Genomic DNA, 13531 nt, shown 5'->3' with positions numbered 1-13531 from the left:
CCTGTAGTCCCAGCTACTCGGGAGGCTGAGGCAGGAGAATGGCGTGAACCCGGGAGGCGGAGCTTGCAGTGAGCCGAGATCGCGCCACTGCACTCCAGCCTGGGCGACAGAGCGAGACTCCGTCTCAAAAAAAAAAAAAAAAAAAAAAAAATGTGCTCTTTCTAAAGTATATGTAAAATAATTTGAATAACATTGAAGTAATTAAAGACTCATGGTTTCTTCCAATTCTGAGAATCTAATTTTCATGTATTTTAGAAGCACAAATATTTACTATAAATGTAAACCTACTTGTTTATCAAGCCAATATAGTATATCTCACTTAAAATAAGAGGTATGTTCCTGATAATTACATATGAATCAAAAATCTGTCATTTAATTTATATTTTCCATTTCATGAATGGTAATGTGATACAGAAGAAAATGTAGTCATTTAGGAATTCAGTAGACCTAGATTTTAATTCACAAAATATGCAAATTCCATATATTTTAATGTACTCAGTTTCATATTTGTAAATGAGGAGCTGAGACAAGATTTTTTTCTATGATCCCTCCATATTCTTAAAATGTAATGTGTTCAAAGGGTTTCATGAGAACTACTACCTTATTCTTACCTCCCTTTTCCCATAATTATCAGCTGTCATGTCCGCTATCTGACATGTATTCATTCTCACATTTGTTAGCAACACTGCTATCAATGGATCATTTTTTGTATTAAAAATATTTAATGTAAACATAAAGAGAAATATTTCTTTAATTATAAATTTGATTCTTTTTCTTGTAGTTTTTATACAGAAAACTACAATAAATATACAGAGTGGTGTGACTATAACTTTTAACATTAATAAATGTGTAATACAAGTAATATAACTAGGAAGAAAAAAGTGTCATACATCTGATAAAATAAATAGAACTAGTTCACATTCATCATTACTATGCAAAAATCTATTTCATGGAAGGTACTTGAACATATTCCTCTCATTTATCTATTGATATACACTACTACCACAAGTAATCTCTTCTGGAGAAATAACCCTACAGTAATCTAAGAAGGATTAATTCATTTTCCAATTTATCTTTTTGTACAGGGAATCACCAATTAGTACAATGATCTGCCTCAGTAATGAGGTTAATATTTCATTAGCTCATTGGAGAGTAAAATTAAATTTTCATTTTTCTTCCTTAACAATTACAGTAGTTAACTAAAAAAACTTAACTGTGAAGTACCCATCTAAAACCAAATATACTTTTCTTCCTAATTATAGGCTGATATGGGGGACAGAAAAATTCCTCAAAAAGTTCTAGCAAAATGTCATGAGTTGTAAAATCTTTTACAATTTAAAAGGGATATCTTTGTGTAAACTACACACACACACACACACACACACACACACACATATCAATAGCTCTAACCCAAAAAGGAGAGATATAAACATTTCAGGTTAAAAAAATAAGGTACAATCATCAAATAACATTGGCAATATAATCAAAATAACATTTACGTTAATATTATATTTTATGTTTATAAAATCTAAAAAACACTAAGTCTTCATGTTTCCTTGGAAACCTCTTATCACCTTGGGAAGATGACCCACAACGAGAGTAATCTCATTCCTAAGAGTGAAAAATTGGTGTGTGTCGGGTGGGGGATAAAAATATTGTTATTTCAGTACATAAAACACAAATGTATGTAAGTACAAAAACAGATACACAGCCTATGGGTGGTATTATAAAATTTCTTTGGGATGAGAGGCCAATTAGGCAAAATGTCTAAAAGGACTCCTTAGGGAATCAGTAACAACAACAAAAAAGGTTGAGAAACACTGCCCTTGGCTTAATGTCACCTTGGTTAAACGTGTTAAAGCTCATAACTAATATCTAGCCACTTGAAAATCTATTTTAAATGTTTTCACATGACAAATATTGATCTGCTTATATCCTCACAAATTATCTTGATTTTCTTAGTGGAAATACAAGAGACTCAAAACTGATCCTGCAGGGAATTCAGTTGAGATTCCAAATCTTATTTACTAATATGAAACTTCACCTTGATAAACACTTAAAGATCACTATACTTTTATCGAAGTTAAAAATATCTGGTATCTTTCTCAGAATACAGTTGTTGCAATTTCACAAGACAAGTGGCTGCTTGTCTTGTGCCTCTTCTGACCAAATGAAGCAAAGGTCATGTGTTTGAAAGCAACAGCGGCTATTTTCCTGTCTCATGCTTTTCAGCCAGCTAGGTCAGAGATCACTAGACCTAGTCTATCAACTTGTATGACTCACAGAGCTGCTTTACTGAGATAAAAACCTCATCAAAACTAGAATTGTGGGCTCTGATTTCTAGCTACACCATACTTGTTAGCCTGTTGTATCAGGAGAATAAATTGGTGGGTCATGTATTACTTTCAAGTCCAACTAAGCCAAACACCAGGGCACATAAATATTTCTGGGACCTATTTTGTCTTGTAAATGGAATAAACTGAAATAATAAATAACTGTTATGTATAAAACATAGAATTGAAAGATTTTTTGAATCTTATATGAGTTTATTCATATAACTGTATCATATACTCATATCTACCTATTGGTGTGTAAATCTCTGCTAGCTTAAAATAACTAAAATTGTTGCATTATAAATTATTTTTTGCATTTACTCTTGAGTAGGTTAGAATAACTTCAGTCTACCAAATGGTTAGGCATATATAGGGCAGAAGGAATGTTTTCATGCTGTAAATGGGGTGAAAATATATTAGTACTCTGTCTGACATTTACTAAAGCTTTTAAAAAACAGGAACAGAAATGCCTTCAGTGAAATTTTCCTTTTAAGAAAACCTTCTTATGTAAGGTCACAGATAGGTGATTTTTGGCTTATAACAGAAAGGCAGAATTTAGTCTACTCCCAAAACCTTACCTCAAACTCTGCATGTTTATGTACATCCTCGGCTCTTTGTCTGTTCAAAATAAACTCAGCTTCATTTGCAACACGGACTATATGGTCCTTCATAGCATGGCACAGTAATCTAAAAAGAAAAATACCTTTAGAAATATTATTCTTAATAGCTTTGGTTAGTCCAATTTTTTTCAATAATCAGATTTCAGTACTTCAAATATACATAAGTTTTAGATAAAGCTAGATATAAAATTAATATATTTTAAATTATGATTCACTAAAATGTGAAATATAGAAAGATGTCATAAAACTGTTGCACCAACTCCTCTGTTAAATAGTGTGTCTTGTTAATCAGCAATTCAGTTAATTCAATTAAGATAGGTTACTCAAAAATAAAAAATTTTGGTTGCAGTGTTTTCAAATGGTTATACAACAGAAGTCACTATCTTAGAGGTAATTTTTCACAGATAAGTTCAATGACCACACTTTAGGAAATCAACAGACTAGATTCTTACTTTATTTTTATTTTTTTATATTGTACCTCAATAAAATTTTTAAAAATATAGGGTACCCCGTTAAATTTGAATTTCAGATAAACCATGTAGATTCTTACTTTAAATAATGCAGATGATAGGACTAAATGACATCTAAAATTCTTTTAAATGCTGAGATTCCAAATTCTAATATGGAACTACAGTTAAAGTTCAACCATATAGCTGACTTTTTTAACTACAGAAGTTACTTATTTAGGAGATTCGAATTATTTTTAAAATGTGTAGTAACATTTTACAGTGAAAAGCCTCTCACTATGTCCCCTAGTCACCAAATTTTCAACCTCAACAGGTACCCACTGTTTATGCCTGGGTGTGTTTCAGAGACTTCTAAAATATATAAATAAAAATACAAATATATTCTTTTCCCACACTTCCTAACACTGATAATTATTAGTACATTATACAGTCTGTTCTTTACCCAGCTTTTCTCACATAGAAATGTATCTTGGACATCTTTTCACATGTACACACAGGGAGCTTCTTCTAACTTCTTTAATAACATGTGGCAGAGATTACTTCCAAAGATGGCTGCAACAACATTTCCCATCCCACATGCTCTTTTGCAGTGTGACTTTGTCATCAAAAAATGGAGACTTTTTCTACTCCTTGTCGATCTGGACTTGCCCTGTGACTTCCTGTGAGCCACAGAATACAGCAGAAGTGATGCTATGTGACTCCTGAGGCTAGGACATAAGATGCCAGGCAGCTTTTGATTTTTTTTGAACTCTCTCTTCTAGAGTCTGTTGTTCGCCTGAGAGAAGCCTACATCACATGGAGCACATTGAAGAGCACAGAATTGCTTGGGCTCTCAGGCCTAGATGAGGTCTCAGCCCAAAGTAAGTCACATTCAGGACACTGCAGACCCAGGCAACTCCACATGGAGCCAGAGAGAACTGCTTAGCTGAGCCCAGTCAATGAGAACCATAAGAAAGAAAAAAACTGATTACTGGTTTAAGCCACATGATGATGATGATGATGGAGGAGATGGAGGAGGAAGAGGAGGAGGAGGAAGAGGAGGGGAAGATAATATTGATTATAATAACGAATATCATTTTGTTTTTCACTGTGTCAATTAAAAACAATGATTTGGCCTTTTTGTGTCTTCTTCAATTTTTTTTGCAATAAGTAATTACTGCATATTAAAAAAATAATATTTAAAAAGCTACCTTCAAGTCATTCTGGGTTTTCCTTAAAGGGCAAGCTTAAGAAGTGGTTTCAGTTCCTTTATCTATGTCCTTTTTAAATTTCATTCTAATCCTCATATTCCTTCATTGTCCAGTTTTTCTTTCCGGGGATTTTAATCAGGAGTACTATTTCAATAACAGCATTACTTTTTTTCACTGCTCATTAATGAAATAGATCAACTTTTTTTTGCTCAAGTTCTCATAAATATAAATCAGATGGAAATAGGTTTAACTTTGTTTTAATTTCTGTACTTACTAAATACTAAGTCCTAGTAATTCCTCCTATATTCTTCACTATATCATGTCTACCTGTGGCAAACTTTCTTCTTTACTGATACATAAATATAAGCAGAAGAAACAAAATATCATTATGTATTCTGATATTTCTAATTTCTTGTTTAAATATAATTTTAAAAGCCTACATCTGTCTTTGAGGTGAGTGTGACTATATTGGATTTATTTGTTCTTTCTAATATCAAGGTTGAATTACAAAACATGAAGTTTTAATATCTTCCCACCAAATTACTTGCAATATCTTTGTGGCATCTTCCATAAAAACCGACAGGTGAATGGTTCCTTTATTTTAGGGTGGTAATGTAAATACTGAGCAACACTGAATTCAAGATAGTTCTCAGCGGAAATCCGTCTAAAATCCATGTCTGCTCAGATATAGATTTAATCACTCCTTGATGAGATTTAGGTTAAATAACTACTCTGTCACTCTAGGACCAGTGGGAATGGTTCTGACAGTATGACAGCGGCACCAGTAAAATCTTGCATAGCAGCAGGATAGCTGCAGATATTTCCTAGAAGCATGGAGCAGCTATCTCTCCAATCTGTTGAGGGGGACATAGACACATTCTAATGGGAAAGTTGTCCAGTTTTCAGTCTAAAAGTTAACCACAACACAAATTATTAAAAGAATGCAAAGGTTATGGAAATCTGTTAGATGTGACAATACTTAGGAAAAAAGATAAAAACTCCTCTGTGAATGACGTTGGAGGGCAAACAAACATACGGTCTTAATCACTGAGGGAAATGGAAAATTAAAAGAAGCTAAAAAAGAATATCACGTAAACTCTGATTATTAACTTTTGATCATATTATCAGCCTACATTTTGTAGAGAGGCTTCAAAAGAGAGAAGAGATGTGATATTAGAATATTCCGTTCAATGGCTTTGTCTAGTGCATGCTGAAGGCTGAAGAAAGCCAGGAAGAAATCTAATATGTGCAAATTAGTGCAAATTACAAAACTTAAATAGATTAACAGTAGACAGCAGGAAGGGAAGGGCACATGGTCTGGCTGGTTAATACATATCATTCCCAGGAGCAAAGCAGTGGATTAGAAAAGCAAAGCAGCATGGCTGTGGGGGTGGAGGCTTTGTAACAAAAGACTCCTGTCCTCAGACACACCAAAGAAATTGTATCAGTTTTTCAGTCTGTTCCCCTATCTTGGGCACATATGAGTTCTGCCAACTGATCTATGATGTTTTATTTACACGAAGAGAAGGTATCTTTCCATGACTCTTGCCACCACTCTGAATGACACCATTATCCACATGGAAAACATTGATCACAGCAGCTCACAATTCTTTGACTGATTAACTCAAAAGATCTTCAAGTCTCCCTTACTTCAGCAAATAAATCCAATGGCCATAAGTAGCTTCATTTCACAAGTCTTTATGCTTTAAGTCTACTCTCAGATCATGATCTCCTATCCTTGCTGCTCTCTTTTCTCTTCTGCTTAATAATTCACTTCCTTTTGCATCCATCTGGGATCCCACAATTCCATGTTTTAACCACTCTCTTGCCAACACCTTCACTTAATTCCTGATCTACCTGCTGTACTGGAGTTAAAGATGTGTGACCCTGGGTTAACACACTGGTCTCCTTTCTCAGTCTTACATCTAGACTGCTAAGGAAAGTAACAAAATGAATTTTCACTGAGGATAAAATCTATATGTCTTTTTCACAGTCAAGTTGTTTTTAACTCAGGTTTTGAGAGGCGACACAAATGTCTTTACTATCCTAAGCTCACTCACTTAAAAATAATAGTATATGTAAATATATAAATAAATAAATAAACCACTCTGCTGCACTTGGTATTTATCAGTCTCTTGCTTCCTTAACAAATTATTTTATCTCACATATGTATATATGCCAAAGCAATACGTTGTTCAGATTGCTTGTGAGTTTTATAAATAAAGCTGCAGGTTTTCTGTAGATATTGTTTTTTAAATTAAAATAGTTCAAAATTCTCTTCTATTCCTAATTTGCTAAGAGTATTCTTTCTAATCATGAACGTTACTGACCTTTACTGGATGTCTGCACCTACTAAGATGATCATAAAAGTTTTCACTTTTAATGTGATAAATGAATGACATTTTTAGAAATTTTTAAAATGATGAACAACTCCTGCATTCATGGGATAAATTTCCCTCATCACCGTCTTCCAGTTTGCCCCACATACACATGTTATCTTTTTATACACAGTTGAATTGAGTTCTGCTAATATTTTAATTAGAACTTACAGATCTATATTCGTAAGGGAGATTGGCATGTGATTTTCCTTGTTTGCTCTTATAATTAAGATTACACAGTCCTCAATGAACAATCTGGAACATTCCCTGTCTCTGATCTCTAGGAGTTTGGAAGTTTGGAACAGAGTTTTAGTTGAACATTTGGTAGACTATTCCTGTAAACTATTTGGGCTTAGAGTTTTCTCTACAGGAAGAAATTTTACTGATTAACTTCCTTTCATACTTAAAGAACTATTTAGGGTTTTGTTTCGTCTTGTTCAGTTATAGGAAGCTGTATATTTTCTAGGACATTGCTCATTTCATTTAAATTTGTAATTTTAATGGTATAATGTTTTGATAGCACTCTCATTTTCTTTTCTAATTAGTTTTGTTTATAATTATGTCTCCTTTTCATTCTGTATGTTCACTATTTGTGTTGTTTTATTTTGTTCTTAATCAATCTTAGAAGAGTTTGCTCATTTATTATTAGTTAATGAATAAACATTTATCTTTGTTAATCTCCACTGTATCTTATTTTTCTATTTTGCTGATTTCTGTTAAACTTCTTTATTATTAGCTTTCTTCTACTTGTGAAGGGGTTCTGTTATTTTCCTAACTTGGACATTTTTTTTTGCAGTTAGAGATTTAGTTCATTAATTTTAGGCTTTTCTCTCAAGTAATAAGCTTTTACGCGAATAGATTTATCTTCATGTTTCATTTTCCTTACATTCTACAAGTTTTTGTATTTAGTATATCTATTATTGTTTAGTCTAAATACTTTTTATGTTTCTTTGAAATATGTTAAGTGTTCAAAATTCTTCAGCAGTAATGAGAATATTTTAATATAATTATTTGTCCTCGCCTTCAAATATAAATTTACACTGGTCAGATATCATGGTATTGATAACACTAATTCTTAAAATCTGATAAGACTTGTGTTATGATCTAACTATGTCATCAGTTCCCAACCTTTTTGGCACCAGGGACTAGTTTCATGGACGACAATTTTTCCACGGGCCAGTGTGGGTGGAAGGGGATGGTTTCGAGATGATTCAAGTACATTTATTGTGTACTTTATTCCTATTATTATTACATTGTAATATATAATGAAATAATTATACAACTCACCATAATGTAGAATCAGTGGGAGCCCTGAGCTTGTTTTCCTGTGACTAAATGTTCCCATCTGGGGGTGATGGGAGATAGTGACAGATTATCAGCCATTAGATTCTCATAAGGAGCATGCAACCTATATCCCTTGCATGCACAGTTCACAATAGGGTCCATGCTCCTATGATAATCTAATGTAGCCGCTGATCTGACAGGAGGCGGAGCTCAGGCGGTGATGCCAACAATGGGAAGTGGCTGTAAATATAGATGAAGCTTTGCTCTCTTGCAAGTCATTCACCCGCTACTGTGCTGCCTGGTTCCTAACAGGCCAAGGACTGGTACTAGCTTGTGGCCCAGGGATTGGGGACCCCTGAACCATGTGATCAGATTTTACACACGTTACATGTTTGCTTGAGAATAATATGTACTCTCTATGATTGGGTGAAAAGTTCTATATATCAATTGTATCAAATGCTAATTATGTTATTCAAATCTTGTATATATTCACTGAATTTTTTTGTCTCCTGGATATTTTGATAACGAGATAGGAGTGTTGAAATCTTCCACAAAGATGGCAGATTTGTCATTTTCTCCCTGATGTTTCATCAATTTTTGCTTTACACATTTTGAGGTTATTTATTTGAAATACACGAATTTAGGATGGTAGCATCTTACTTAAGAAAATTCAACTTTTCTTACCCATACAACTTAGTTCTTCACTAACAATTTTTCCCTTGAAATATTTCTTAAAATATCAATATAGCTATGTCAGCTTAGTTTTTTGATTAGTGCCCAGGATATATTTTTCTATCTTTTTACCTTCAGCATTCTTTTGGCTTTAGGTATGCCTTTAATAAATGGAACTCACCTGGAGTTTTAATCATATCTGAGAAATTTGGTTTTTAATTGGAAATCATAGTCCTTTTATATTTATTGTGCTTATTGATATATAACGTATTTAATTCCAGCCCAATACTTTAAAAATCTTCCATTGGTCCCAGTTTTTTAATGCTTTTTATTGGGGTGGGGAGGGGTTGGGGATAGAAACTTTAGTTTTAATTCCATCTTTTTTACTCCCTACTGATTGGAAATGTATTTATTCTATTCTTTTCATTGCTATGCTTGGGCTTTTACCAGGTATAGTTAACTTAAATAAGTATGAAGTTAAATAATACCATAAGCCTCTTCTATAACAATATTATGTAATAATCCCTTCTAACTTACAAGCTATTGCCCAGTATTGTCCAGTTCAAACTCACATATTACATATCATTAGCCCTTTATAAAGACAATTTCTACGTAGATGTACACAAATTTACCAATTTGTTTGCATACTTTTCTCCTTGTATAGTTTTGTCATTATGAGATTTTCTTATGTTGTCCTGACGTGCATACATTGTAAGTTTCTTAGTTGCTGTTCTCTCAGGGATAAACTGTCTAAAATTATGGTTATCGCTAAATGTTCATTTCATGCTAATTTTTAAAAAGTATTTTTAAAATTGAGATATATTTCACATAACAAAATCCTCTCCATTTAAAAATGTACACTTTAGTGGGTTTTAGTATACTCACTATCTTGTGCAACCACGAACTATATAAGTCTAGATCCTTTTTATCATTCTGCAAAAATCCTTATACTTAGTAGTAGTTAGTTTCAATTTCCTCTTCCTCCTTTCTTCTGGTAAGTACTACTCTACATTCTGTTTCTATGGATTTTCCTATTCTAGACATTTCATTTAAATGGAATCATACAATATGTGTCTGGCTTCTTTCAGGTAGCACAATATTTTCCAGGTTCATCCATGTCAAGTATGAGTACCTTATTCCTTTTTATTGGTGAGCAATATCCCATTTTATGCATATATCATAGTTTGTTTACCAACTCACCAGTTGAACATTTGGGTTGTTTCCACTTACAGGCAATTAGGAATTATGCTATTATGAATAGTTTTTTGTGAACATATGTTTTCAATTCTCTTGAGGATGTATCTACAGATGAAATTCTGGGTTATATGGTAACTCTATGTTTAACTTGTCGAGTAACAGCCAAACTGTTTTCCACAGTGGCTGTACTATTTTACATTCTCACCAACAAAGTGTGAGGGTTCCAATTTCTGTGAATCCTGGCCAACACTTGCTGTTGTCTGTTTTAAACATTATAGCCATTCTAATGAATATGAAGTGGTATCTTACTGTGGTTTTGATTTGCATTTCTGAGAGTCTTTTCATGTGTCCATTGGCCATCTGTATATCTTCTTTGGAGAAATGTCTACTTGTATCTTCTACTCATTTTTAAATTGGGCCATTTGTCTTATTATTATTGAGTTGTAAGGGTTACTTTTATATTCTGGAGATTAGACTTTTATTAGACACATGATTTGCAAACACTGATTTCAATTCTGCAGTTATATTTTCACTATCTTGTAAATGAATGTCTTTTGACACACAAGTTTTAAATTTTGATGACTATCAATTTACTTTTTTTTTGCTTGTCCTTTTGGTGTCATATCTATGAAAACCATTGGGTAATTCAAGGTCATGAAGATTTTTAACTATGTTTCCTTCTAATAGTTATAGTTCTCACATTTGGGTCTTTCATGCATTTTGAATTAATTTTTTCATAGAGTGTAAGGTTGGAGACTAGATTTGTTCTTTGGCCTGTTGATATCCAGTTGTTCCAGCACCATTGTTGAAATGACTGTCTTTTCAACAATGGTAAGGACAGTCATTTTGAAAAGTCTTGGCAACCTTGTTGAAAATAAATTGACCATAAGTATATGGGTTTCTTTGTGGACTCTCAATTCTATTAAATTTGTCTGTAACACTGTCTTTAACTAGCACCACACTGTTTTGATCACTGTAGCTTTGTATTAAGTTTTGAAATTAAGAAGTATAAGTCCTCCAAATTTATTCTTTTAATATAGGTCTGGTTATCCTATGTCTCTTGCAATTCCGTATTATTTTAGAATCAGCTTTTCCATTTCTGAAAAAAGACAGCTAAAATTTTGATAGAATGCATTGACCTTATATATAAATTTGAAAAGTACTGTTATCTTAAAATTATTAACTTTTCCAATCCATTTAAACCTGGGAGGTATTTCCACTTATTTATACCCCCTTTAATTTCTTTCAACAATGTTTGAAAGAAATTCAATAATGTTGTGGTTTTTGATGAACAAGTGTTGACATTCTTTGGCTAAATTTATTCCTTTTTTTAAAAAAGTTTAATTGTAATACAATACATATAATACAAAATTTACAGCATTTAATTGTACAGTTAAGTGCTACTAAACACATTTTCATTGTTTTGCTACTATCACTAATATCCATTAACAGAACTTGTTTCATTTTGTAAAATCTAAATTCTTTACCTATTTAGAAATATTAATAATTCCCCATTACCTGCTCCTCCATCCTCAGCCCTTGGCCACCATCATCCCACTTTGTCTCTGTGAGTTTCACTACTCTGGGTACCTCATACAAGTGGAATCATGCAGTATTTGTCCTTTTATTACTGGCTTATTTTATTTAGCATCCATGTTGCAGAATGTGTTAGAATTTCATTCCTTTTTAAGGCTGAATAATATCCCATTGTATGTATAAAGAGCTCTGTTTATGCTTCACTTGTCAATGGGCGTTTTGGTTGCTTTAACCTTTTAAGTACTGCAAATAATGCAGCTATGAACATAGGTGCACAAATACTACTTAGAGTCCCTGCTTTTAAATCTTTTGGCAACATAAGCAGCAGTGGAATAGCTGGATAATACGGCAATTCTATTTTTAAATTTCTTAGGATCTGCAATACTGTTTTCTATAGTGACTACTCCAATTTACGATCCCACCAACAATGTACAAGTGTTTCAGTTTCTCCATGTCCTTACTAACACTCATTATTTTCTAATTTTTTAATAGTGCCTAATATGGTTTGGATCTGTGTTCGCACCCAAATTGTATGTTGAAGTGTAATTTCCAGTGGTGGAGGTGGGGCTTGGTGGGAAGTGACTGGATCATGGTTGTGGTTTCTCATGAATGGTTTAGAAATATCCCCTTGCTGCTGTTCTCATGATAGAGTGTGAGATCTCATGAACTTTGGTTGTTAAAAGTGTGTAACACCTCCCACCTCTCTCTTGCTCCTGCTTCTGCCATGTAAGACATGCCTGCCCCCACTTCACCTTCCGCCACGATTGTTTGTTTGTTTCCTGAGGCCTCCCAGAAGCCAAGCAGATGTCAGCATTATGCTTCCTTTACAGCCTGCAGAAGAGCCAATTAAACCTCTTTTCTTTATAAATTACCCAGTCTCAGGTATTTCTTTATAGCAATGCAAGAATAGACTACTACAGTGCCCATCCAAATGGTTATGCAGTGGTAGCCCATTGTACTTTTGATTTGCATTTCCATAATGACTACTGATGTTGAGCATTACTTAATATCATTGTTACATTTTATTATTTTTGACTTTATTGTTAATGGAACCATCTTCTTAATTTTATTTTCAGATGGTTCATTGTTGGTGTATAGAAATGCAATTGATCTTTGTATATTGGTCTCATATCCTTCCATTTTGCTGAATTTGTTTATTAGCTCTAACAGATCCTTTTTTTTTTTTTTTGGTAGTTTCTTTAAGGTTTGCTATATATAAGTCCTACCTTCTACAAATAGAGAGTTTTATTTCTTCGTTTTCAATTTAGACAGTTTTTATTTTGTTTTCTTAATTAACTACCCTAGCTAGAACCTGCAGTATAATGTTGAATAGCACTAGTATTAGTGGGCATTGTTGTCTTCTTCCCTTAGGGTGAATACATTCAGTCTTTCATAAATAAGCATGACTTCATTGCGGGGTTCTTTGTTTTGTTTTGTAAATCTCACTTATCAGACTGAGAAAGCTTCCTTCCTTTCCTAATATGTTGAGTATTTTTATCATTAAACAGTATTAAATTTTGTCAAATGATTTTATCTATTAAGATGTGATCATGTGTTTTTCTCCCAGTCGTTTCAGCAATATGGTGTATTACGTTGATTGATTTTCATGTGTTAAACCAACTATAAATTCCTGGAATAAATCCCATTTAATCAAGGTATATAATCCTTTCTTACATATTGCTGAAGTAGATCTGCCAGTATTTTGTTCAGGATTTTTGCATCCATAGTCATAAGATTTGTAGTTTTATTAACCTTTACTTAATAGCGTGGTAGATACCGGTTTGTTACTTTTCAAACGACTTTATCTGGGTTTGCTACCATTAAGGGTAATACTCGCCTCATAAAATGAGTTAG

The 13531-nt window shown here is 33.2% G+C and overlaps 1 protein-coding gene across 11 annotated transcripts in view; it reads right to left on the bottom strand.

Annotated features, from left to right (window-relative positions):
* The window catches only part of NBEA (neurobeachin), a 708564-nt gene that overhangs the window by 317924 nt on the left and 377109 nt on the right, over positions 1 to 13531 (bottom strand). For all 11 annotated transcript variants that reach the window (XM_016925167.4, XM_054664886.2, XM_054664889.2 and 8 more), the window contains one exon: positions 2912 to 3020. In XM_016925167.4, the coding sequence (XP_016780656.1) occupies positions 2912 to 3020 (109 nt within the window). The remainder of the gene's footprint in view (positions 1 to 2911; positions 3021 to 13531) is intronic.

The sequence above is a fragment of the Pan troglodytes genome, chromosome 14, assembly GCF_028858775.2.
Source record: "Pan troglodytes isolate AG18354 chromosome 14, NHGRI_mPanTro3-v2.0_pri, whole genome shotgun sequence".
NCBI lineage: Eukaryota > Metazoa > Chordata > Mammalia > Primates > Hominidae > Pan > Pan troglodytes.
This window is presented reverse-complemented; position numbering and strand designations above follow the sequence as displayed.